The sequence below is a fragment of the Pseudorca crassidens genome, chromosome 1 (assembly GCF_039906515.1).
Source record: "Pseudorca crassidens isolate mPseCra1 chromosome 1, mPseCra1.hap1, whole genome shotgun sequence".
Classification (NCBI taxonomy): Eukaryota; Metazoa; Chordata; class Mammalia; order Artiodactyla; family Delphinidae; genus Pseudorca; species Pseudorca crassidens.
In genome coordinates, this window is record NC_090296.1 from 4,972,012 (window position 1) to 4,996,626 (window position 24,615).

General features: G+C 55.9%; 1 protein-coding gene across 1 annotated transcript; it reads left to right on the forward strand.

The window, feature by feature from the left end:
* The first annotated feature begins 12,027 nt into the window (after positions 1 to 12,027).
* RTL1 (retrotransposon Gag like 1) lies at positions 12,028 to 16,035 on the forward strand. Its single transcript, XM_067699279.1, has one exon. It carries the CDS (start codon positions 12,028 to 12,030, stop codon positions 16,033 to 16,035), a length of 4,008 nt encoding a protein of 1,335 aa, XP_067555380.1.
* The last annotated feature ends 8,580 nt before the right edge of the window (positions 16,036 to 24,615 follow it).

Sequence of the window (24,615 nt, forward strand, 5' to 3'; positions counted from 1 at the left end):
GGCATGTCCCGCTTTTATTCTGCTAATTTATGCATTCATATATTCATTTGTAATAACGTCATAAACACTTGTGAGCCCAAATCCAGACCTTGGCAATTACTTACACCTGCTTCCACAAGCCAGCCCCCCCGGAGCTTTAGTGACAGCAACAAGGTGGTGAACTCAACTTCAGTGTGTACAGATTACAGGCGACTAAGGTGTTGTGATAAGGAATGGTGTTTATCTTTTATGATCTCCAAGCACATTCTTGAGTGAAGAGAAACAGGCTGTGCAAAAAGAAATGTACGTGGTGATATAGTTTACGTTAAAAAAAAGAATCATATATTGGAGAGGTCAATTTTGATACATATGCAAATACACAGAGAAAAAAAAAAGTCTGGAACCAGACACCTGACTCTGACAACAGGAGTTAAAATGGTGATGATGGGGGGGCGGGGGCTACTGGGATGGAGGAAGGAGTTGACGATGGCTTTAGCTTTTATCCGCAGTGTTTGATTTTCCGTAATGAGTGTATTAATTATCAATGCATTTCTTGCATAATTAAAATAAACATTTTGTGTGTGGGTTTTGTTTTGCTTTGCTGTGTTTGTGTGTGGGGTTTCTGTTAGCTTTTAGCTTTTTTTTTTTTAACAAATACAAAAGGAAGAGCATTTTAACTGTTGGATCAGGAGTGAGCATATCCCCGCCAGACAAGGTCTGCAGACATGAGGGATTTATTGTATCTCCCAGATCATTCTTTTCAGAATTTTCTATGTTCTAAAACTGGAGCCCTGGGCCTCCGAGTGGCGTGTCAGTGACATGAGGCCAGCAGGTGTGTGCCTGCTGGCTGTGACTGCGCCACCCACAGGCCCCAGATCCCTCCAGAGCCACGGGGCGGGTGTCTGCAAGGCACGCATCAGGGAGGACTTTCCCTTCTGGTCTTTAACAGGCCCTAAAGCTAATGCCCTGGTCCGTGTTCTCAGGGATTAGCTAATTAGAATGAGGACTCGGGAGAATGTGACACGAGACAGTCCTGGGCGAAGGGTACATGGGATCCTCTGGGGAGCAGCAGCCCTGTAGCCCACGTGCACCGGCAGCCTCCCAGCCGGGCAGAACCCACAGCTGTCACATTGCCCACGCTCCAGTTCTAACCAACAGGGGGTGTGGCTAACATGTCAGCTCCCTGAGAATGGGGTGCAAACTTGCAGGTCCTTGCCTGCCCCCCTTCACGTCCTGGGTAGCACACCGCACCCCGACTTCCCATCAGAACCCCTTCTCTCCCCCAGGCACCCCAACCCCTGCTTGCACAGTAAGCTTCAGACCCGGCTCCACAGGTCCCCTCCAGCTGTCGCAGGCACAAACTAAGTGTGCGACTGGGAAGACCCTTTATCCGCAGATAAAGACATCAAGGCTCGGCGAGCCCAAGGACACGAAACTAAGCCAACCTGAAACCCAAAGCAGCCTGAAATCAGGTTTTGTCCTGGCCTCCCTGTGCACAGACGGACTGATTAGTTAGCCGGTTAATGTCTCCCCCTCCCTAAGCTAACACAGGCAGGACCTTCTGAGTTCTCGCCCCTCTGCCAGGCAGACACTTATTTTCAACCACGACTTTGGGCGGAAGAAATGCGAGCACAGGTTAGCCAGCCCTCTGCCGGCGCTTAATCGCCCTCCCCGCACGTGAGCCTCCGCTATTTACTACATGGTGGTTTATCTTGGACAGGGTTTGGTCCTGGTGAATGCTTTGAGACGCTTGTCATAGTTTTGCAGCTACAAAAGATTTTTATGATGAATAAAAATAAAATACAGCAGTACCCAGGTTACCTGTATCTGCCTCCGGACCGAGGTAATTCCACCTGAAGACGTTCGTTCCTCAGAAAGGCTACATAAATCCCACAATGCCAATAAAGTTACAGGGTTGACTAAGAAAAGGCCCTCTGTACCCAACGCTGACCTGTCTAACCCTCCCTGTTCCCCTCTGGACTCTACAAAAATGAGAAGGGCTTTCAAAGGGACAGTTAGGGGACAGATCCACCTGAAAGAAGAACCATTTTTGCTGAGCACCTACTGTGTGCCAGGCATTTTATATTTGACGTCATTAAAAGCATCAAGGTGACACTTGAAGATGGCTGTCCCCATCCTACCAGAGCAGGCGAGGGGAATTATAGTCCAAGGCCACCCACCTCCTCCCAGGGCAGCCCACCCTCTGTGCCCCCCGAGCAGACCCCTTAAGCCCCCATCACAGACACCCCAGCTGTAGGCATCCCTCTGTATTACGGTGAGAGCGTTTAACACCTCCCTGGGGGGATGGATAACGGACAGACAAGAGTAACAGTGTCGTCCTGGATTTTTAATTATATTACTATCTTATTATAGGGCCCCCAGTCTTTGAGGGCCCTACCTCCCAAAGAGGCTGTCAGTGTGACAGAGCAGGGCATACGTACCTGGCCTGCTTCAAGGTCAGCCTAGGAGGGCCTCACACTCCCCTGGCACTCCTCTGGGGGCCAGGGCTGGGCCACACCCTGGCCTCAGGAACGCACCGACTCACTGCCCACCGGGGGCAGCGAGCCTCAGCTGCAGAACAAAAGGCTTGAGTTAGTTCCCTCCTGAGGACTCGACACGTTTACAAATTGTTCAAATGTACAAATCAGGGATTAAAAAATATCATTTTTCAGACCTTTCTATTCGATCCTGGGCCAGGCATCTACTCCCTTCCTGGAGAAAGCCGCCATCTCACCTCTCCGCCACCTGGGAGGGGGGAAGAGAAAATGCCCACCAGGTCCCCTGGCAGAGGCGCTGCCCCGGGCCTCACCTGCTGCCGGCGGCCCTACTCTACTGTGTGCTGAGGGGGAGGGGTGAAGCAAGGAGCAGCCAGTGCAGACTGACATCAGGGGCAGAGCAAAACACTACAGGGGTCCAGCAAGAACAGGGGGCTTGCCGAGAGCTGAGGTGTCACAGAGCAAAGGCAGGACCCAAGCGCCGCCAGTGTGGACCTTAGCTGGGTTGACATGCGGGCCCTGAGACCGACGAGATGTGCGGCCTGGGTCAGTCCCAGTTACAGAAGTGAGATCGACCCATCGGCTCTGAGGTTTGTCTCTGGGCCTCAGGCTCCTCTTCTGCAAAATGGGGATAATAACTAACACCTTGACAGGGTATTCTGAGGATTAAAGGAATGAAAACAGTGCCTGGCACATAGTAAGTACTCCAGAAATATCACGGAGGGACCCAAGCGTAGCGATGGGGGGACTGTATCACATGACGTGATACAGTCCCATGAAAAGAGCAGGACAGAGGCTGTGAGTGGACTGCGGTTGCTACCGTGGAGAGTGCATGCACCTCCCAAACCTAGGCTTTCGTACTTAAAGAAACCCATTTATCCAATAACTTTCTAGAAAGAAGCGAAGTTCCAGTTGACGGGACAGGAGCAGAGCCACTGATCGCTTGCATCAAAGGTAAGACTTGGGGTGGGGACCTCATGCTGACCTCCCCCTGGGGGGCCTGGGCAATGAACGGGGCCTGGGCCAGCGCTCAGGAAGAGAGGTTAAAGGGTTTGCTTGCCTGCAAGAAAAAACCATGACATGGAGGACTCAATAGCTCTGCTCAAATACTTGAGCGGCTATAATTAGCAGGTCCTGGGCCAGCTGTCCTGTCCCTCTGCCCACGACCAAATCAGCCAAAATGAGTCGGGGATGACCGCGTGAGTGAGATTTTCGAGGAGACGGAGGGGAGACACCGAGGTCCCCATTCCTTTGGTCTGGGCTCCTGTCGGGCCATGAAACGCAAGTGGCCCCTCCAGTCCTCAGGGGCCCCAAATGGCCACTGCCCACTGCACCCAGGGCATCGGCTCCTGCCCCTCAGCTGCCCCTCAGCTCTTCCCAGTGCAGGGAAGAAAGCCTAAGCCTGGCTTTGAACACTGCCTCTGCCTCTTCCTTCCTGATCCGAGCTCTCTGAATCCCAGTTAAAGCTGTGAGACCAGAACACGCCCACCCGATAAGGAACAAAGTCAGTATTAGGGGCCCCGTGCCCAGGGTCGTGCCTGACACAGAGCAGACACTCGGGAAACACCCATTTTAATAAATGAGCGCTAATTACCCCCATCTGGAGGACACATGCCTCTGCGCCCTACACCGCCCCCCCGCCCCCCCTCCCTCAGTAGCTCCAGTCACGGGCGGCTTATTGCTGGGGCCGTTCAATGACCTGGATCCGAGCGCCTTCGTCCCCGCTAATTACGGCTCCTGGACAAGCCATTCCACCCTCTGGACTCTGGTTCACGCACTTGCGAGGCAGGGCGTCACCGCCTCTCAGGGTTAATGGGAAAATTAAAGTTGACACCATGCGTGAAAACACTGTCTGAGTCTGTCTGGCCATTCCAATTATAGCGGGTGTTCTAAAAGTAATAATCATAAGCGTCCTAATGAAAATAACAGGCCCTGACACGTTGGTAGCATTTCACAGTTTACAAAGGGCTTGCTGCGCCCACCTCCCCCGGGAAGGCCGTGCTCCTTCCATTATGTAAATGGGGAGACTGAGGCCAGCCTCGGCCTTCCACTCCAGCCCAAGATGCCCTGCAGGCCCCCAGACCCCACGCTCCTAGGCCTGAAGCCACAGCACACCAGGCACAGAGGGAGCCCACCAGAGATGCGGAAAAGTCCACCGAGACCCCTCCCAGCCCAGCTGTCAAACCTGGACCAACACTGAAAGAAGCCACCCAGCCTGTGTTCCCAACTGTGGACCTAGTACGAGAGCCCCCAGTTTGTAAGAGTGGCTGGTGGAACTACCTTCCGCCTGCCAGGGTCACCCCTCGAGCCCCTCTCAGGACCCCAGAACTACAGGAGCCAAGTGAGAAGACCACAGCCCAAGCCTCCCTGCAGATGTGGGGAAACTGAGGGCCCAGGGGGAGAAGGGCAGGCTGCAAGTCAGCGTGGGCCCCAGGCTGGCAGCTGGTACGGGCTCCTTCCCCTGCCCACTTGCCTTGAAAGGCAAGAGCAGCCTCAGGACCAACTGATTGGCCCGGCCGATTGGGGCAGCCCAAAGAAGGAGGCCCCTCTCCCCGTGAGCCTCTCCCGGCCCCGCCCGCAGGTGGCAGTCTCCCCCTCCCCGGGTTATTCTGGGCAGAGGGATCCAGCTGCCCCCGGAGCTGTCAGTCAAGCGGTGGCAGGACAGGCACTCTGCATCGGAGGGAACACTGCTGGGTCAGAGGCACTGCCCTTCACCTCGACGGCCTGGGGAGGCGAGGGGCTGCAGGAGCCCTCTCCAGGAGACCTCCCCCTAGCCCAGGATGGAGGTGGAGGTGAAGCCCAGGGGACAGCCCCAGCTCTGCCATAACTCGCTGTCTTCCTGAGTCACCGTTTCCGCCTTCTAGTGTCCCCAGTTATGTCTGAGGCCCGGGGGGGGCCTGACAGTCAAGGACCTCTGTCCAGGCCCCAGGGGAAGAAAGGGGAGTAACAGAGACTAGCTGTTCTGGGCCAAGGTGAGAAGGGTCTCCTATCTGTAAGGCCCAAGGGGTCTTTAGCACAAGTCAGGGAGTTGAGTGCCAAGGCAGGGTCTCGGAAGGGAGGGACCCCCAACTTGAGCTCTGCCAGGCCAGCAGCCCCTGAAGGTCCCATGGTCCACTGGGACCCGGGACCCAACCCCAGCTACTCTTGGGACCCTCAGGGAGCCACCGTCAGAAGTGCCACCACCCTTCTCCTCTGCTCCCAACTAGCAAGCTGAATGCAGAGAGGGACCACGCCACTGGTCCACACCAGGGGAGTCAAGAAGGACCCCCAGCCTCAGCCTGCTAAGGGCACAACTTGACCTTGCATTAGTTTAACAGAATAACTAACAACAGCCTGTGGCCCTCCCAGCGCCCCTGTGCGCCCACCGCATCGTGATGCCCCATTCCATCCACGCCACCAGCAAGACTGGGGCAGTGCAGGGCGCAGCACATGAAAGACACTCATTTCCAGACGACCGAGCCCCCAAGACCCGGCGGCTGTGTCCCTCGAACCCAACTGGTTCTGAGCACAGCCTTGAGGCGGTGCAAGGCAGAGAGGGGTCTTCACCTGACAACAGCCTGGTGCCCACCTGACGGCCTCGAAAGCCAGGGGGCTCCAGGTGTGACAGCCAGCGTCTGGGAGGCCGGAAAAGGGGAACACGAGAAGCCCTCCTTCCCCTTCCCCCCTCACCCCTCCTCTTTCTCGCTGTCCTACCTTCTCCCCAGCAACTTGGGCCTCCGCCCCCCTCCCCTGTCCTAACCTCTCCCCTAATTCCTCCACCTCCGCCCCCCGCCCCAGGCTCAACCCCGCTCCTAAACATCCTCTCAGCTCCTCTTCCAAGCTCTATTTTTAAAATCAGATTTCCTTTACTGTGCAAGTGAGCTGACGGGGAGAGGTATTCGCTGAGGGATTGGCGCCCCCCCAGCTCCCCACACCCAACCCTTCATAGACGCACGTTGGCAGCCTTGACCCAATGGGCCACTTGCTCAGAGGCGAGCGAGGAGCTGACCTGACCGAGAAGGCTCCAGGCACTGAAGGTGGTGAGGCTGGGCTGTCTGTGTATGAGGGTCGGGAGGGCAAGAAAGAGGGTCCAACCCAAAGAACCCAAACCAGGTGCACTAAATCATACTGGATTTGGGAGGGTTTTTTTTTTTTTTTTTTTTTTTTTTTGGTAAGGTTAAGAATTTCCAAATCAGTAGACATTTCTGAAAGAAATTTTTGTGAGGTTTGAGACTTCAACCTGTATCCAGCTTCATCCGTAGGACTGAGAATGCTACTTCCAGAGAGCCCAGAGGAGAGGCAGGGGCAGCCCCTGGGCTGCATGGGGCTGCGGTGGGTGGGCCCGTGGAGGACAGGAGTCAGAAGGAAGCCCACAGTGGTTGTCCAAAGCGGTGCGTGGGTCTCCGACGACGCCCAAAGCCCTTGCAAAGGGGCAGACAGCTGAGCCCAGTGGAGCTTCAAGGGGGCGCTCGCAGGAGTACAGGGAAACCCCCGCCCTGCCCCTCCAGGACCCCGAGCTCACCTCCGGCACAGTATTGAACACAAGGGTGTGGTTCTCATCTCTTTGCTGGTGACGTTCTGCAAGGTTGCCTCCATTCCTTTATCTTGGAGATCTAGCGTAATGCCTGGTCCGGAAAAAAAGAATCAGGACATGCTGCATGAATTAATGAATCATAGGTAGAGAGATGAGTTTTAAAAAATAAAAGGACCTGGGACAATGAAATCAAGACGTGTTTGGGGGGCAAGAAGTAAGAAACCCAGTCTTTGAGGAGTGAAGGGTGAAAGGAATAAGAAACTGAAGCTAAGAATCGTAGGTGTGCAAAATGTTGGTTTTGTGCAAATTTAGGCTTTATACCCTAAGTAATAAAGAGCAACGCGAAGACTTTGCAGTATAACCAACACTTGGTCCAATTTGCGTTTCATGCTCAGGCAATTGGATTGTATGTTATGGACATGCATGTGGAGGGTTTTAAACTGAGGAAACCATGATTAAATTTGGGAGCCATGCTAAGACAGGGAGACATTTTGTTAGTGACGAAAATTCATTAAAAAGATTTTAAGTGGGGGGTTTCATGAATAGATTTGGGGTTTGGGGGGAAGAAATCTGGACTTTATTTTGAGAAGTGACAGGATCAAACCTTTATAATCATGCTAAGGAGTCTGGATTCTTGCCAGTGGGTTTAAAGAAATGTGATGGGGAGATTTTTGCTTGTGGGAGGTAAGTCTGCAGAAAAACATCAAATATATTTTAAGGCTTTGGACTTTATATTACAGGCAATGAGGGAACATTGGAAAATTGTACAGAGAAAAGTGAAAGCCACACATTTAAGTATCATGCTAAAACATCTGGACTTTCCATGTTGAAGGGTGCCAAAGTCTGACTTTAAGAGCACACCAAGGAGATCTGATGGGTGCTGACAGTAAGGCTGAAAGACTTTGATCAGAGGAGTTACATGATCGACATTGGGAATAGGCACAGAAATGTGGAATTTATTTTGAGGCTCTGACATGATGAGACTTTTGCACGTGCCTAGGAATTTGATTTTAGGCAATAAAAAGTTCTAAGAGCGTGACATGCTGAGTTTTGTTGTATTAGATAAAGAGTATGCAGTGACATTACAAAATAAAATTCACATATGATACTAAGATTTTGGATTTTTTTCCCATAATTCCACAATCAAGAGACACTGTGAGATTTTAAGTGCAGTGGCAAGATCAAACTTTATTGACCGTGGCAGAAAGCATGAATTTTATTTTAAGGGATGACAAGATCAAATTTTTATATCATGCTAATAAGTTTGGATTTAAGCCAATAAAGGGTTTCAAAGAATGACGGGGTGAGATGTGGGGATGTTTTTATAGACCAGTCCGAAGATAAATTACACGGTAAAACGCTGTATTTTACGATGAGTAGTTGGGACTTTATGTTACAGGCTATGAAGGAACCTTGAAAAGTTTTAACTGGGGAGTTACACGATCAAACGTACACATTTCAGCAGAGCTACGAGAGTGGATTTTTATGGTAAAGATAATATGATCAGATTTTTATAACATGCCAAGGAGATGTGATTTTATGTGAGAGTTGAAGGCATTCAAGCGTCTCATTCGGGGGAGGGATATGATCTCATTTTTGAACCCTCATGCAGAGGCATTTGGATTTTAGCCAGTGAAGGGTCTTAAGGAGTGACTGATGAGAGTTTTGTCTCCAGGGGAATTAGCTGGTAAGATATATTTTATGCTAAGGTGTCTGGATTTGATGAACCAGATAATGAAGGCACATCGACAGCTCAGGGGAGGCACCCCTTGGTACAAGCGCACGCTGTCTGTACTTTATGCTGAGGGATTGGAGCATTTATGGCAAGTAATATAGAGGCAGGGCAGGACTTTACGCTTATACAGAGGTTATATGATGGAATTTGCACAGGATGCTGAGAAGTTTGGACACTATTTTGAGGAACGACGGGATCACTTTTTTGTGTCGGGCTAAGGAATCTGGATGTCAGCCATTAAAGAGATTTTAAGAAAAGCTTCTGTGTTTGGTAAGAGCAGTGTGCAGAGAAATTGTACAGTAAAATACGTATTTTCTGCTAAGGAGTTTAGATCCTATCTCACAGGTGACTAGAGACATGGTGAGATTTGAAGCAGAAGTTACAAGACCAAACTCACGCATCTGGCAAGGAAACGTGACCTTTCATGACATGCTCAAATTTTGATATGATGCCTAATTTAGAGGTTTGGAATGAAGCCAATAATAAGTTTAAGAAGTGACCTGGTGAGGTGTGGAGTTTTAGATCCATGAGTTTGCAGATAAATGACATGATAAAAATGTTTATTTTATGCTAAGTGATTGGAACTTCATATGATAGGCAATGAAAAGAAAGTTTTGTAAGCTTTAAATAGAGAAGTTATGGATAACTTTTATGCCTCTTGCTAGAAGTTTAAACGTTGACGTGAAAGAGTAGCAAAAGCAAGTTTTCACAACACGCCAAGGATATCAGATTGTAGGGTGAAGTCGAGGAAGCTGAAGGATTTAGTCAGGTGCCTCATCAAAGTTATAAATATGTTGAGAGTCTCGGCTTTTCATTTATTTATTTATTTATTTATCTAGTTATTTATTTAAACTGAGCGCCAGGTCTTCGTTGTAGCACGCAGGATCTTTAGTTGGGGCGTGCGGAATCTTTCAGTTGTGACATGCGGGCCCCTAGCTGCAGCATATGCAGGATCCAGTTCCCTGACCAGCGATCAAACCCCGGGCCCCCGGCATTGGGAGCGCAGAGCCTTAACCGTTGGACCGCCAGAGAAGTCCCAAGAGTGTAAACTTTATATTAAGAAGGGGATAATCTAGTTTTGAAATCACCTTGCTAAGGTGTTCAGATTTTAGCTAATTAAGGGTTTTAAGAGACATAACGGAGATGTGTATTTTACATTTTAGCCAATTTCAATTTTTCAGTTGTAAATTTTAGCCAATAAAGGATTTGAAGGGTAGTAAGAGACCTACTGAGATTTTATATTTCAAATTTTAGTCAATTTAAAATTTTAGCCAATAAAGGGTTTTAAGGGTTGTAGGTGACATACTGAGATTTTATGCTCTAAATTTTAAATATTAGCCGATTTAAATTTTTATTTTAAAATTCAAATTTTAGCCAATTTAAATTTTTAAATTTTAGCCACTAAAGGGTTTTAAGAGACATACTGAGATTTTTATTTCCAATAGATGAGTCTGCAGATGAATTACTGTGTCAAATTTTGTATTTCAATTAGAGACTTGGAATTTTATAATAATACACAGTTAACAGGACTTTTATGAAGAGGAAATGAGTTAATTTATGCAATGTGCTATATACGTATTCTCATAACAGAGATGACGGTGATGGTGATGATTTCACCTAAAAAAATGTAATCTCTGCCTTGAGGGAATGACATGATCAGAATTTTCTATTATTCTAAGGCCTTAAATTTTAGCCAGAGAAAGATTTCGGTGAGTTTATGTGTCAGGAATGTTTATGCTAACAGGTTTGGATTTAATATCGTAGACAGCAAATAAACAGCGAAAGGTTTTAATCAGAGGGACTGCAGGATCAAATTTAACTGTCATGCTAACAAGAATGTATTTAATTTTGAGAAACAGCAGATCAGAATTTCGTATCGTGTTGGAAAGTCTGGATTTTAGCCAATGAGGAGTTTTACACAAGGGAATGCATTTTTTTTCTAATAGATTGGCCCGGTGGCTAAAAAGAAAACTGGGAAGCAACAAAAAGTGTTAAATGCATAAAGAGCAGTAACCGTAGAGCTAATTGATTGGAGAGCCAGAACTCCATCTGCTCTGCCCCAACACAGAAGGGTACAAATAACCCCAACCAAAACATCTCTGTAAATTCTGCCTTGGCCCGCTAAAACCACCCATGATCAGATTTTCAAAAATCCATCCTAAGTCACTCAGATGTCAAAGTTATCTGATGCCCTCCGCACACCCCAACCCCTTACTGAACATCCCAGCTCTACTAGATATACCCTGATGCTGGCGGGGAAACCAACCAGCAACAGAGAAGGGGCATCTGCTAGAGCAAAGAGATTGCAGGGGCATACGAAGATTTTTGCGCAAGCGGAACGGAGGCCAAATGTTTGACGTTCCTGAGCCCCCACAGACAGCGAGGGCGATCTCGGGAGAGTGCAGGTTTTAGGAGGGGTGGGCAAATGATTTGCAGGTCTGCTCGACAGCTCAGAGCTAGGGAGAATGCTGCATTGGAAGTGGGTGAAAGACAGGAAATCAGCAAAAACTCCGAGTCAGAATCAAGTCACAAATGCACAAGTCTCTGGCACACAGTAGGTGTTTTATAAACATTTCTGGAGAAAAAAGAAAAGCCAGAATCCAGATCACTACTTCTGCCTGCCCCCGATGTCTGCTTCGAAGCTGGGAGAGGAAAGAAGGGCTATTTTGGGCGTCTGAGCCAACCGACGGGATAGCAGCCAAGTGCCCATGTTCTCCTCTTGCCCTGGACTTGTTAAACAGTAGGCATCTCTGCTGGAGATCCGCACCTCAGAAGCGAGGAGGCCCAGCCTGCCAGAGGCGGCTGTGGACGGCACTGAGATGTGACCTCTGTGACTCTCTGGTGACCAAGGAAGGGAAGGGAGGCTGACCAGGCCTGTGTGCCAGGGTTGAGATGAAGCAGTTAACGCACCCTGCCAGGTGCCTGCCTGCCACGGCGGCCACTCCGGGCCCATCAACTCCACAGAATTTATGGGCTGTGAATTTCTTACAGCCATGGGGGAGTAGTCAGGCCAGACAGGCAGAGTAAACCTGGGAGAGCAGGCGGGAAGGTCAGGGGGTTGCAGATTTTTCTCTCCATGGGATGCCCCAAGTTGGACCCAGGGAGGCTTTCCCCAGCTTCTCTCTGCTCTGCCAGGTTGGGCATCTGATTTGTCCTGGAGACCCTGACCTCGCGAGACCCTAAACCACTGCCTTTCCTCGCACCCCCTCCCCACCCCCAGGTTCTGACCTCCGCCATCGCAGTCACTGACCGGACGCGTCACAACCTTACCCGTCTTCAGAGAACACTCCTTCCCATCCGACGAAATGATAGAACCCTCTGAAGACTCATTTGAGACGATGATGGAGCGTAAGAATCCATCATCAAAACAAATGGAGTCCTCCGAGGGCTCATCCAACACCACCGTGGAGACACCAGGCAGCAGAGTGGAGGCGGCGGCAGCGGCGGCAGGGCTGGCCGGTGGCCCGGCCCGGGAAATGGGAGAGCTGCCCATTGATCTCCTCCAAGACATGGAGGAGCCATCCAGTGGCCCACATAGGGAAATAAAGGATCCACCCAATGACCTACTCCAAGACCTGGAGGAGTCACGCGATGGTTCGCATCTGGAAGTGGGGGGTCCCTTTGGTGGGGCACCTGGCAGAATGGAACAGGCATCAGTCAACCCACGGGGAGCCCAGGAAGAGCAAGACGACTACACTGACCTGGCTGGGTGGAAAGAGGCGCGTCCCGAGGAGCCGACGGACAGCGTGACCGCGGAAATCACGGGCATGGTGACGTCCATCATCTCTCTGTACTTCCGTGTGCAGGACCTCAGAGAGCAGCAGAGGGTGGCGGAGGAGATCCTGACGAAGGGGATCAGCGCCGGCCAGCTGCCGGTCCCAGGCAAGTTCTCGGGCGATCGCAGAGAGTACCACGAGTTCATCGTGCTCTGCCAGCTGGTCCTACAGAGCTGCCCCAGAATGCTCTACAGTGACCGCCTGCGGGTGGGGTACGTCATCGGCCACCTCTCGGGCCTGGCCTTGGAGTGGGCCAAAGATCTGGTGCAGAGAGAAAGCCCCCTGATGGACGACTTCCCAGCCTTCCTGGAGGCCATGTCCGATACGTTCCAGTACCGCCAGGCCCTGCGGGTGGCGGAAGAGGCCATGTTCAGCCTCAGGCAGGGGGATCGCGCCGCCATCGAATACATCAACGAGTTCCAGGGCCTGGTGCCCACCCTGGGCTGGCCAGACGACGTCCTGCAGGCCCACCTGTGCCAGGGGCTCAAGGAGGAGATCAGGCACTATCTGTTCCGCATCCCTCAGCCAGATTCGCTGGACAGTCTGATCCTGCTGGTCCTGCAGATAGAAGAGAAGCTGGCAGAGAGAAGGGCGATGCTCCGGCTGCCCCCGGAGGCCCGCCCGCGGAACCTGACCTGGATCGACTCGCCCGCTCCGGAGAGGTGGGTGGTGAGCAGCTGGCTGCCCTGCGAGGCCCGCCCCGCCATCGACCGCGACCACCTGTTCCTGCTGCTCACGGTGAGGGTGAACCCCTACCACAGCGTGGCGGTTCAGGCCCTGGTCGACTCGGGGGCGGGCGGCAACTTCATGGATGAGAGGTTCGCCCAAGAGCACTACGTCGAGCTCTACGAGAAGCCCTGCCCGCGGTCGGTCCCGTCCGTGGACGGCTCGCTGGTCGGCCACGAGCCCGTCTGGCTCTACACCGAACCCCTGATGTGCATTCACCAGAGCCACCACGAGTCCCTGCAATTCGACATCATCCCGTCTCCCAACTTCTCCGTGATACTAGGCATCGACTGGCTCCGAGTCCACGCCCCGGAGGTCGACTGGGTCAAAGGCCGCTGCACCTTCCACTCTCCCTACTGCCTGAAGAACTGCTTCCGCCCGCCCCCACCATGCATCGCTCTGGAACGACATGCCATAAGCTTGCTGCCCGGACTGCCGCCCCTGTACTCCGACCTGGCCGACGTGTTTAACCCGAAGGAAGCAGATGAGGAGACTTCCGACCAGCCAAGCTCAGACGGATCCGATGATCTTTCTGAATCAGAGCCCTCTGAGCTTCAGCAGGCTGGAGACAGTGATCACAGCGAGACCTATCACGAGTGTCCCTCCACCGCGCCGTGGGAACCTGTGGGGGCCGGGATGCAAGAAAGGGCCAGGCGGGAGGAATACTGGGACCCGCAGGACATGCTGACCAGCACGCACGACTACGTACAGATGATTCCAGAACTGTTCGACCAGTTACACGGAGCCACGTGGTTCACAAAGCTGGAGCTGCGTGGCACCGTCGTGGAGGAAAGCATGAACATACGCCAAACGGAAGACGTGTGGAAAGCAGCATTCGGTTTGGAGCTTCAAGAGATGACGAGCTACTGGCCCTTCCCGATCTGCGCAGACCCTATCATCCCTCAGGGCGTGATTCACTTTATTCTAAAGGACATGCTCGGTTTCTTTGTCCTCTCGTACGGGCAGCACGTCCTGGTCTACTCAATGAGCCAGGAGGAGCACCTCCACCACGTCCGCCAGGTGCTGACCCGCTTCCGCTACCACCACGTCTACTGCTCCCTGGACAGGAGCCAGTTCCACCGACACACCGCCGAGTTCCTGGGGTTCGTCATGACCCCCAAAGGGGTGAGACTCAACAAGAGCATCGTGAGCACCGTAACAGGGCACCCCACCCCTGGCTCTAAGAAGTCCCTGCGGAACCTCATCGAATTCGCCTTCCCGTACCGGCATTTTGTGGAGCGCTTCGCCGTCGTCACGGAGCCCCTGGTGCGGCAGCTACTGAGCGACCGGCCCTTCTACTGGGGGCACGAGGAACAGGAGGCCTTCGAGCGCCTGAAGTGGGCTTTCCGCCAGGCGCCCCTCCTCCACCACCCCAAGCCCCAGAACCCGTTCTACTTGGAAACGGGCGTCACCAAGACGGCCCTGCATGCCTCCCTGATCCAAGTCGACGAGCAAACCGGCCAGCGAGTCTGCTGCGCTTTCTATTCTCGAAACATCTCCCCGATCGAGGTGGAGGCCTCGCCGGCAGAGATGAAGACCCTTCCGGTACGGGCTGCCTTCGTGGCGTGGTGCCGCTACCTGGAGAACACCGAGGAGCCTATCATGATCCTTCTCAACACAGAGGATCTGGCCTCTCTGAATAATGACAGGCTCACCGTACTTCTCCCCGGGCATTGGGTCTTCTTCTTCTCCCACTTCCACTTTGACGTCATGGAGCGGCCAGAACAAAAGGGTGGCCAGCCCCCGCCGCCCACGCGGAAACGCCTCCGGAGAAGGGCCTTCCAGCAGCGCGCTGCCGCTCGGCCAAGGATGCTCTTCGCTACGGGAGGGTCCCCCAGGGCTCAGTCCCCAGAATCGGGGGACGAAGAGGAGAATGAAGACGCCCTTCATCAGGACGAGCCACACGGGCAGCACCTCCGGCAGGAGCTCCTGGCTCTGATACCAGCAGACCAAATACTCAACAGCCTCCTTGCCCATCTCAGCATGGCCCAGATCAGGGCAGTCATCCTGCACTTCTTCCGAGGCCTCCTGTTCTGGAAGAACCTCCTGGCCGTGGCCGCCCTCCTCGTGCTGCTGAGGTTCAGGACGCGCCTCGCCCTGCCGCCCGCACCCACCTCGGACACGGCCTGGCCGCCGCCGCGGCGCTCTCTGTGCCTGCTGCTGGACTCGTCCCTCATTGCCCCCGCCGTCGCCCAGCTGTTCACCCAGATGCCCCCGCTCACGGGCGCCAACGCCACCCCGGCCGAGGCACCGGCCGAGCTGTTCCTGGGCCCTGGCCAGTGGCGGCGCGACGCCCTGCTTGGCCTGCGACTCACGCCCGAGTTCTGGCAGGTGCTGTGCGAGCTTTTCGCCGTCAGAGTCGCCCCCCGTGAGGGGACCCACCCCCACCCGCGCCCGGACCGCTACCTGGAGCTGCACGTCGTGGACGATGAGGATGTCGTCTTGCGAGAAGCCCTGCAAGACGACCTGCAACGTTACCGTCAGTGTGGCCTGCATGACGGCCTGCAAGACACCTCGCAGGACGAGCAGGAGAGCGACGTGCAGGACAGCCTGAGCCCCGGTGCCTCGGGCGCCCGCGGGTCCCGCCAGCACCTCCCCGGCGACACCGGCGTCCGCCGCCTGCTCTGCATCCGCAGCGCCCGACGGGGGTCCGTCGCGATCAACCGGCAGCTGGCGGCCAGGGCCCTGACCCACTTCCTGACCGCCGTCTACACCCAGTCTACATCCACCCTCGTCGGGGTGAGCCCCCCCGGGGAAGGAGCAACGCTGGAGGAGCTGCCCGGAGAAGAGCAGGACGCGGACCTCGACTGAAAACGCCTCCTCTCCTCCGCCCCGCCGCCCCACAGACCCTCCCTCCAGCCTCCCCGTGCCTCAGCCGGCTTCGCTCGGACCCCAGGCCCCCTTCCTGCCGCTCCTGACCCAAGGGGGAAACACTTGAGAAGGGCAAACAATCGACTCATCGACCAGCAACAGCATCCGTGCCAACAGGCTACCCAGTGGACCGTCCAACCGTCAGAGACCCAGAGTCGGCTCAGGGCTACCCAACTCCATCTTAATTCTCCAGGTCCCAGGCCTGCAACTGGGCATGAGATCCATGAGGGGAGAGAGCAGCGATGAGCAGGAGATGACCCCGTGACCCCAGGCCGGGTGAGGAACCAGCACAGCAGACGCAGACAAGCAAGCAGGTGCCGGGGACGCTCCCCCGGAGCGACGAGTGGCCACCTCGGGCCACCCTGGGACACTGACCTCGGCTGCTCCACTGACATCGTCTACCTCCACCAGCGGTGCCCCCGCACCCCCGGGCCCCGCCCCGACCTCCCACGCCTCGTGGGGTGCTGGGGGGCCTCCCCCGCCCCACCTCCCTGCCAAGCTGCACCCGCCCCCCGTCCGGTCCAGCGCCCTCGACACCGACTGTCTGACCCTGAGCTCTGGCTCTCACCTGGACGGTCCTGCTACAGAGGGGCCCGCCGTGCCAGTACTCACCGGACTCACAGCCTCAGGCGTCCCTGTGACCGTCCGGGACACTGACGGGGTGACCTCGCCCGGGGGGGCTCCCTCCCCCACCCCAACACTGACAGCACAGGGGCCTGAGGCCCGAGACAAGGGGAGGGGCTCCAAGAGAGACTGAGAGAGGCCCGAGACAGCCAAGCAGCGGAGAACGCTCCTACCAGGCCGCCGCTCTCTGCCACGGGGAGGAGACCCTCCCCGCCTGCGCGCCTCACCGCTTCCCACCCCCCAATAAAGTAGAGTTAAAAGATGATCTGACTCTGTGGCTTGTTCTGAAGGTGGAGGGTGGGGACAGGCGGGGTGGAGGGCGGGCAGGTGGAGTGGGGGAGGGGCGGGGTGGGGCTCCCCTGGACCACGCCCACCAGGCCCCAGGCACGAAAGCTGGGGGGGTGGGGGGTGGGGGGTACAGGGGAGGAGGGCAACACGGGGAGCTGCCTCTTCTGGAGGGTCCGGATCAGGGACCCCAGAAATCCAAGTCCCAATTCGTCCCACACGAGAAATGGGGGTGGGCGGGCTGTGCCCTGCCCCCCTAACTCGGAGGGTCTTTGAACCAAGGAACCTTGGCTTCAGCAATTCCCCCACCACCACCCCTAGTGGAGAAGGCCAAGGTCCCACCGTCCTAAAAGTGGCAGAAAAGCTGTTCTGAGGGTGCACTGCCCTGGGAAGGCAGAGGGCGTCCCAGGGAGGGAGGACAGCGGTGACCGGGCACTCAGGGCTCACTCAGCCCATAGCCCATGCTGACCGAGGGTCCCTCTGCCTGGCCTCAGGGCCCACCCATCCGGCAGCGGCCTTGGACGTCCCAGATCCGCCACCCCTCCACATGGGACCACTCCTTGTGGGGGACCTAGAACCTCCACTTGGGGAGGGGCTCCAACACGGATGTCCATGCACGTGGGCCCTCACACACCATGGCAGGGGCCTTAAGTCTGCCCTCTGGGGCACAGAATCTGCCCCTGACAGTGGCACCATGAGACCACCAAGCAGATCTCAGGTTCAAAGGTCAGGGGCTCTGCAGGGGCCTGACTCCCTACCCCCTCACAGGCCTGCCCCTCCCCACCCCTAAGGAAAGTCGTGTCCCTCACGGATCCCCCAGAGTTCCGTGTCCTCTCCAGCCCCACCCGGCGTTATGCCCGGTGCCCTCACTGGTCCCCAGGAGCGACCGACCGTCGCTCACCACCCACCCGTCTGTCTGAGGCATCTACCCCCGACGGCAGCACCGCGAGATCATGGTCAGGATCCCCAGGTTCAAAGCCGGGGGCTCGGCTACACCTCCGGGCTTCTCACCACCCCCCGGCCCCCTGCTGACCGGCTGCACCCCCTCTCCCAGCCTCCTCTCCTCCGTCGCTCCGAGCCATCGGAGCTCCTGTCACAAAGGAAGTCACACTCGGAGTCCCTGCCCTCCACCGCCCCCCATGCGTGGACTTCTCAGGCAGCTTATTCAGGAGAAACTTGGGAAACCGAGGCCCAGAGAGGGCAGTTGACCTGATGCTGGCTGAGAAGGGGTCCAGAACAGAGCCGAGACTGGGGTCCTCCCCGGTGGCCTCCACCCTCTCACCCTGGGCCCCTCCATCCCCGCCACGCCCTGCACACCTGCAGTCACGGACCCAGGAACGACGCCCACAAACAGCCACCATCCCCGAGGCCCCAGGAGCCACGGGCACGCTGCCCGTCTGTCTGTCCACCCCCTGGCAGCAACCCCAAGAAGCCATGGGCAAGCTGCGTGGGTCGAGGTCAGGGGCTCATCTCCAAGCACCCCAAGACCCCCTTAGCGGCCCTGACTCCAGCTTGCTGGGTGACCCTGCCTAGCAGCTGTCTGGTCTTCAGGGCTGTTCTCCTATCATCAAATGGGGGGTGTGGTTAGAGGGGAGGGGAGTTTCAGGGGCAATGAGACACAATCTCCAACGGCCTCTGATTCCTAAAATCCCCTCTGTTCCCAGATGACACTCCTGGGGGTTCCCAAATCCCTTGGCATGAGCTCCCCTGGAGCAGAGCCTTGGGGTTATGGTGGGGAGGCCACGCGCAGCACTGGCCCCTCGCCCAGCCCACCCGCGGGGGGTCCTACAGGCTGAACCTCCAGGGCAAACCTGCCTGGTAGGGGCTGCCCTGGGCGATGGGGTGGATGGTGACCCCTCCCATCCCTGCAGCCCAGGACCTGCCAGGAGAGCCACTCTTTCCAGCCAGGCCTGTGCAGGTGGAGGGGCAACGGGACGACCTCTCGGCTAAGGTCGAACAGAATTCGCCACCAAACAACCAGCCCTACAGCGGGGGGTCCAGACGCCCAGTAAGGTGCGCATGCTCACCCACGGTGACACGCCTGCACTCACACACACAGAGAGCGTCCACGGTGACACGCCTGCACTCACACACACGGAGAGCGGTGGGGCTGCCGGCACAATAGCGCTGGCGCAGCAGTCGGGACACAGTGGACGGCGGGGTACTGGTCTAACTGGGTCCCCTGCCCCAGTCCAGCCAGAAGGGGCTTTATCCCCATTTACAGACAAGAGAGGCAGCTCCCAGGCCAAGGAGGACAAACTACTGACAGGGCAAAAAAACACTGGGTGATGGTGTCCCCACCTTCCTAGAAAAAGAGTTTAGAGAACACAATACAAACCTTTTTTCTCCTGAAAGCAAGAAAAAAGTCAGTACTTTTTCTGACTGCTGGGTTATGACATCATGCCACCACAACAAAGGTGGAAACTCAAGACAAAAGACAGTTTACACAACCGCCTGTGCCCAGGTCGCCCCTCCCTCCCCAAGACCACCGCCACCCAGTGAGCTCTGACAGCATCCAGGGACACAGGGGAGCCCCGGATTCCAACCAGGTGAGGCTGCCAGCCTCTCTGCCACCCCCCTGCCCTTCCCAGCCCCCCCAGCCCCCCCAGCCCACCCATGGCCAAGAGCTCCAGCCTCCAGGTCTGGTACACGTGGGCCTGTTTCTGGAAACATGTAACAATACGCAGTCCCCGGCAGCTGGTGGCTACTCACCACTCGGGTCCTGATATGCCCAGCCCTCCTGCAGGCAGCCGCACATCCAGCCTCTGTCAGGCCCCCCGACACAGGAGCTTGAAATCCCCTCCCTGCCCACCAGGGCGGTGCCCGCCTGTGCCCAAAGTGAGCAAGAAGCCAGCATCACACAGAGCCCATCCCCACAGCCCGGCCCCCACTCCACCCAGCCACCAAGCAGCACATGCTGTCCACTCCTCGGAGCTCTGGTTTCTATCCAAGGTCCTGAGCGGGAGGAGGCCTTTCCTTGGCCAACATCGAGGCCTCTCGCGATGGGACCTCGATCCTCCCTGTGCCAGTGCCACAGCTCGCTCCAACACACTGCACCTGACAGAGGCAACCATGACACTCCCACCACCACCTGAAGGCCCCGCCTTTGCTCAGGCGGTGCCCTGGCCAGGAGGGCCTTCCTGACCTCAACAAGGACGTCCTGAAGCTGCCAGGTGGGGGAACGTGCAAAGCCGGGCGGAGGCGGGGAGGATGGCGGAAGGCCCTCCTGTCCTGGCTGGGGGCCTTGGCTGCCTCGTGGGCAAATGACTCTAGTCGCACAGGGGCTTGGTGTGGTCTCCTCCCGCCACGCGTGGGACCTGAGTTAGCGGGACAGCCAAGGTCAGCGGCCAGGGCCCAGGGGGATATGAGTCTAGCGCCCTTGGGCACCAAGCTCGGACAAGGAGAAGGGGGCACCTGCTGACAGCTTCCAGCCGAGAGACACGGAACCCAGGGTTAGGAATAGCTGGGGAGCCAGGGATGTCTCCAGACAGGCTTTAAGGAGAGAGTAGGAAGCAGCCGCCTGTGAGGGGCCTCAGCCTCCTGGTCATGAAAGAGTCCTGGGCAGAGGCTAAGGCCCCTCGAGGAGACCCTCCTCCAGGGGCAGTAAGAAGGGGCAGGCCTAGGAAAAAAGGGCACTGTCTCTCCGACGTCCACCTGTCTGTCCTAGGAGCTGGGTCCTCTCAGAGGGCTCCCTACAGGAGCACAGCCACTGCCCCATCAGTGGGAGAAGCCCCAGGGCAGGCCCTGTCTCCACCTCTGGCCTGGGCCCACCCCTGGGGAGTGTCCCACCGGGGGCATAACCTTCCCCCCCAAGGAGGGGATCTCAGAGATGGCCCAGCCATAGGCCCTCCCCTCCAGGAACTCGAGGACTGCAGACCAGAAAGAAGACCACGCCAGGAAGAGGCTGGCGGGGCAGCAACGAGCTTGAGGACACGCCCCCGTGCAGCCAGGGGCTCAGAGGATGGCTGGGGAATGGACTCCACGAAATACATGAACGAGTGAGGGACTTAGCATGACACATGGGGGAGGGGCTCGTTGTGTGGGCTCCATGTCACACACGAGTGGGTGAGGAACTCAATCTGACACATGAAAGAAGGGGCTCAGGGGGACACATGAGAGGGGGAGGGGCTCAGGGGGACACACGTATGTTGCAGGCTCTCAGTGTAACGTACAGGTAGGGGAGGGACTGGTGTGACACATGAGCAAGGGAGTTTAGTGTGACACACAGATGGAACAGAGCTCTCCTGGCACGGGAGTGGAGAAGGGGCCTAGGTGACTCATACGTAGCAGGAAAAGCCCAGTGTCCAGTGTCATACCTGAGGCAGGAAGGGACTCGGTGTCACACATGAGCAGCAAATGATCCGCGTGACTCAATTATAGGGGAAGGACTCAGTGTGACAATGAGTGGGGAGATTCAGTGTGACGTGAGGAGGAGGGGCTCCATGTGACAAATGGGCAGGGGAGGGGCTCAGTGTACACATGAAAGGGTTGCGGGGCACAAAGCGACACAGTGACTGGAGGAGCAATGTGACACAGCGCATTAAGGGTCTAGACGTGACACCTGAGTGCAGGAGGGGGTCTGTGTGACACCTGAGAGGAAGTTAGGGTCTGCATGACACCTGAGAGTAGTAGGGGGTCTGTGTGACACCTGAGTGGAAGACGGGGTCTGCGTGACACCTGAGAGGAGGAGGGGGTTCTGTGTTACACATGAGTGGAGGAGGGGGTCTGTGTGACACATGAGTGCAGGAGGGCGTCTGTGTGACACTGAATGGAAGAGGGGCTCTGTGTGACACGTGAGTGGAGGAGGGGGTCTGTGTCACACATGGGCGCATGAGATGTTCTGTGTGACACATGAGTGCATGAGGTGTTCTCTTTGACACATGAGTGCAGGAGGGGGTCTATTTGACACTGAGTGGAGGAGGGGCTCTGTGTGACACCTGAGTGGAGGAGGGTGTTCGGTGTGACACCTGAGTGGAAGAGGGGTTCTGTGTGACACATGAGTGCAGGAGGGAGTCTGTGTGACACATGAGTGAGGAGTGGTCTGTGTGACACCTGAGTGGAGGAGCGTGTCTGCGTGACACATGAGTGTAGGCGGGGTTCTGTATGACACCTGAGTGTAGGAGGGGGTCTGTGTGACACCTGAGTGGAGGAGAAGGTCTGTGAGACACATGAGTGCAGGACGTGGTCTGTGTGACACATGAGTGCACAAGGGGTTCTGTGTGACACATGAGTGCCAGAGGGGGTCTGTGTGACAATGAGTGTAGGATGGGGTCTCTGTGACACCTTAGGGGAGGAGGGGGTTCTGTGTGACACCTCAGTTGTGGAGGCGGTCTGTGTGAAACATGAGTGCAGGAGGGGGTCTGTGTGACACTGAGTGGAGGACGGGGTCTGTATGACACCTGAGTCGATGAGGGGGTGTGTGTGACACTTTAGAGGGGGAGGGTGTCTGTGTGACACCTGAGAGGAGAAGGAGGTCTGTATGACACCCCACTGGAGGAGGGGGTTCTTAGTGACACCTGAGTGGAGGAGGGGGTCTGTGTGACAGCTGAGAGGACATGGGGGTCTGTGTGACACATGTGTGGGGGAGGGGGTCTGCGTGACCCTTGAGTGGAAGAGGGGGTCTGCGTGACACCTGAGTGGAGGAGGGGGTCTGTGTGACAGCTGAGAGGACGTGGGGGTCTGTGTGACACCTGAGTGGACGTGGGGGGTCTGTGTGACACCTAATTGGAGGAGGGTGTCTGCATGACAACTGAGTGTAGGAGGGGGTCTGCATGACACATGAGTATAAAATGGGGTCTGCGTGACACCTGAGTAGAGGAGGGGTTCTGCGTGACACATGAGAGGAGGAGGGGTTCTTTGTGATACCTACATGGAGGAGGGGGTTCTGTGTGACACCTGAGTGAAGGACAGGGTCTGCATGACACCTGAGTTGAGGAGGGGGAATGTGAAACCTGAGGGGAGAAGGGTGTTCTGTGTGACAAATGAGTGGAGGAGTGGGTCTGTGTGACACCTGATAAAAGGAGGGGGTCTACGTGACACATGAGAGGAGGAGGGGTTCTGCATGACAGCTGAGTGGAGGAGGGGTGTGTGACACTTGAGTGGAGGATGGGGTCTTTGCAACACATGAGTGGAGGAGGTGGTCTGTGTGACACATCAGGGGAGGACGGCGCCTGTTGGACACCTGAGTGGCGGAGGTGGTCTGTGTCACACCTGAGAAGAAGTTGGGGTCTGTGCGACACATGAGTGGAGGAGTGGGTCTGTGTGACACCTGAGTGGAAGAGGGGGTCTGTGTGACACACGAGTGTAGGTGGTGGTGTGTGTGGCATATGAGTGGAGGACGGCGTCTGTTGGACACCTGAGTGGAGGATGGGGTCTGTGTCACACCTGAGAGGAAGTTAGGGTCTGCATGACACCTGAGAGTAGTAGGGGGTCTGTGTGACACCTGAGGGAAGGAGGGGGTCTGTGTGACACATGAGTGCAGGAGGGTGTCTCTGTGACAACTGAGTGAAGGAGTGGGTCTTTGTGACATCTGAGTGCAGGAGCAGATGTGTGTGAGAAATGAGTGCAGGAGGGTATCTGTGTGACTCCTGAGTGCAGGAGGGTATATGTGTGACAAATGAGTGCAGGAGGGTGTGTGTGTGACACATGAGTGCAGGAGGGGGTCTATGTGACACCTGAGTGGAGAAGGGTGTCTGTGTGACATCTCAGTGGAGGAGTGGGTCTCGTGACACCTGATTGGAGGATGGGGTCTGCGTGACACCTGAGTGGAGGAGAGGGTCTGTGTGACACCTGAGGGAAGGAGGGCGTCTGTGTAACACCTGAGGGAAGGAGGGGTCTGTTTGACACCTGAATGCAGCAGGGTGTCTGTGTGACACCTGAGTGCAGAAGGTGGTCTGTGTACACATGAGTGAAGGCGGTCTGTGTACACGTGAGTGAAGGAGCGGTTCTGTGTGACACCTGAGTTAAGGAAGGGTTCTGTTTGACACATGAGTGGAGGAGGTGATCTGTGTGACACCTGAGTGCAGGAGGGGGTCTGTGTGACACCTGACAGGAGGAGGGGGTTCTGTGACACATGTGTGGAGTAGGGGGACTGTGTGACACATGAGGTTAGGAAGCGGTCTGTGTGACACCAGAGAGTAGGAGTGGGTCTATGTGAAAACTGAGTAAAGGAAGGGGTCTGTGTGACACCTGAGTGGAGGAAGGGGTCTGTGTGACTCATGAGTGGAGGAGAGGGTCTGTGTGACACATGAGTGAATGAGGGGTTCTGTGTGACACCTGAGTGGAGGACGGGGTCTGTTTGACACCTGAGTGCAGAAGGGAGTCTGTGTGACACCTGAGTGCAGGAGTGGGTCTGTGTCACACCTGAGTGGAGGAGGAGTTCTGTGTGACACATGAGTGGAGGACGGCGTCTGTTTGACACCTGAGTGGAGGAGGGGTGTCTGTGTGACACATGAGTATAGGAAGGGGTCTGTGTCACACATGAGTGGAGAAGGGGTTCTGTGTGACACCTGAGTTGAGGAGGGGGTCTGTGTGACACATGAGTGGAGCAGTGGGTCTGTGTGACACCTGAGTAGAGGAGGGGGTCTGTGTGACACCTGAGTGGACGAGGGG

Bases quoted from the DNA above. Each gene is read 5' to 3' on its own strand.
- RTL1 (XM_067699279.1), top strand. From the start codon at position 12,028: ATGATAGAACCCTCTGAAGACTCATTTGAGACGATGATGGAGCGTAAG.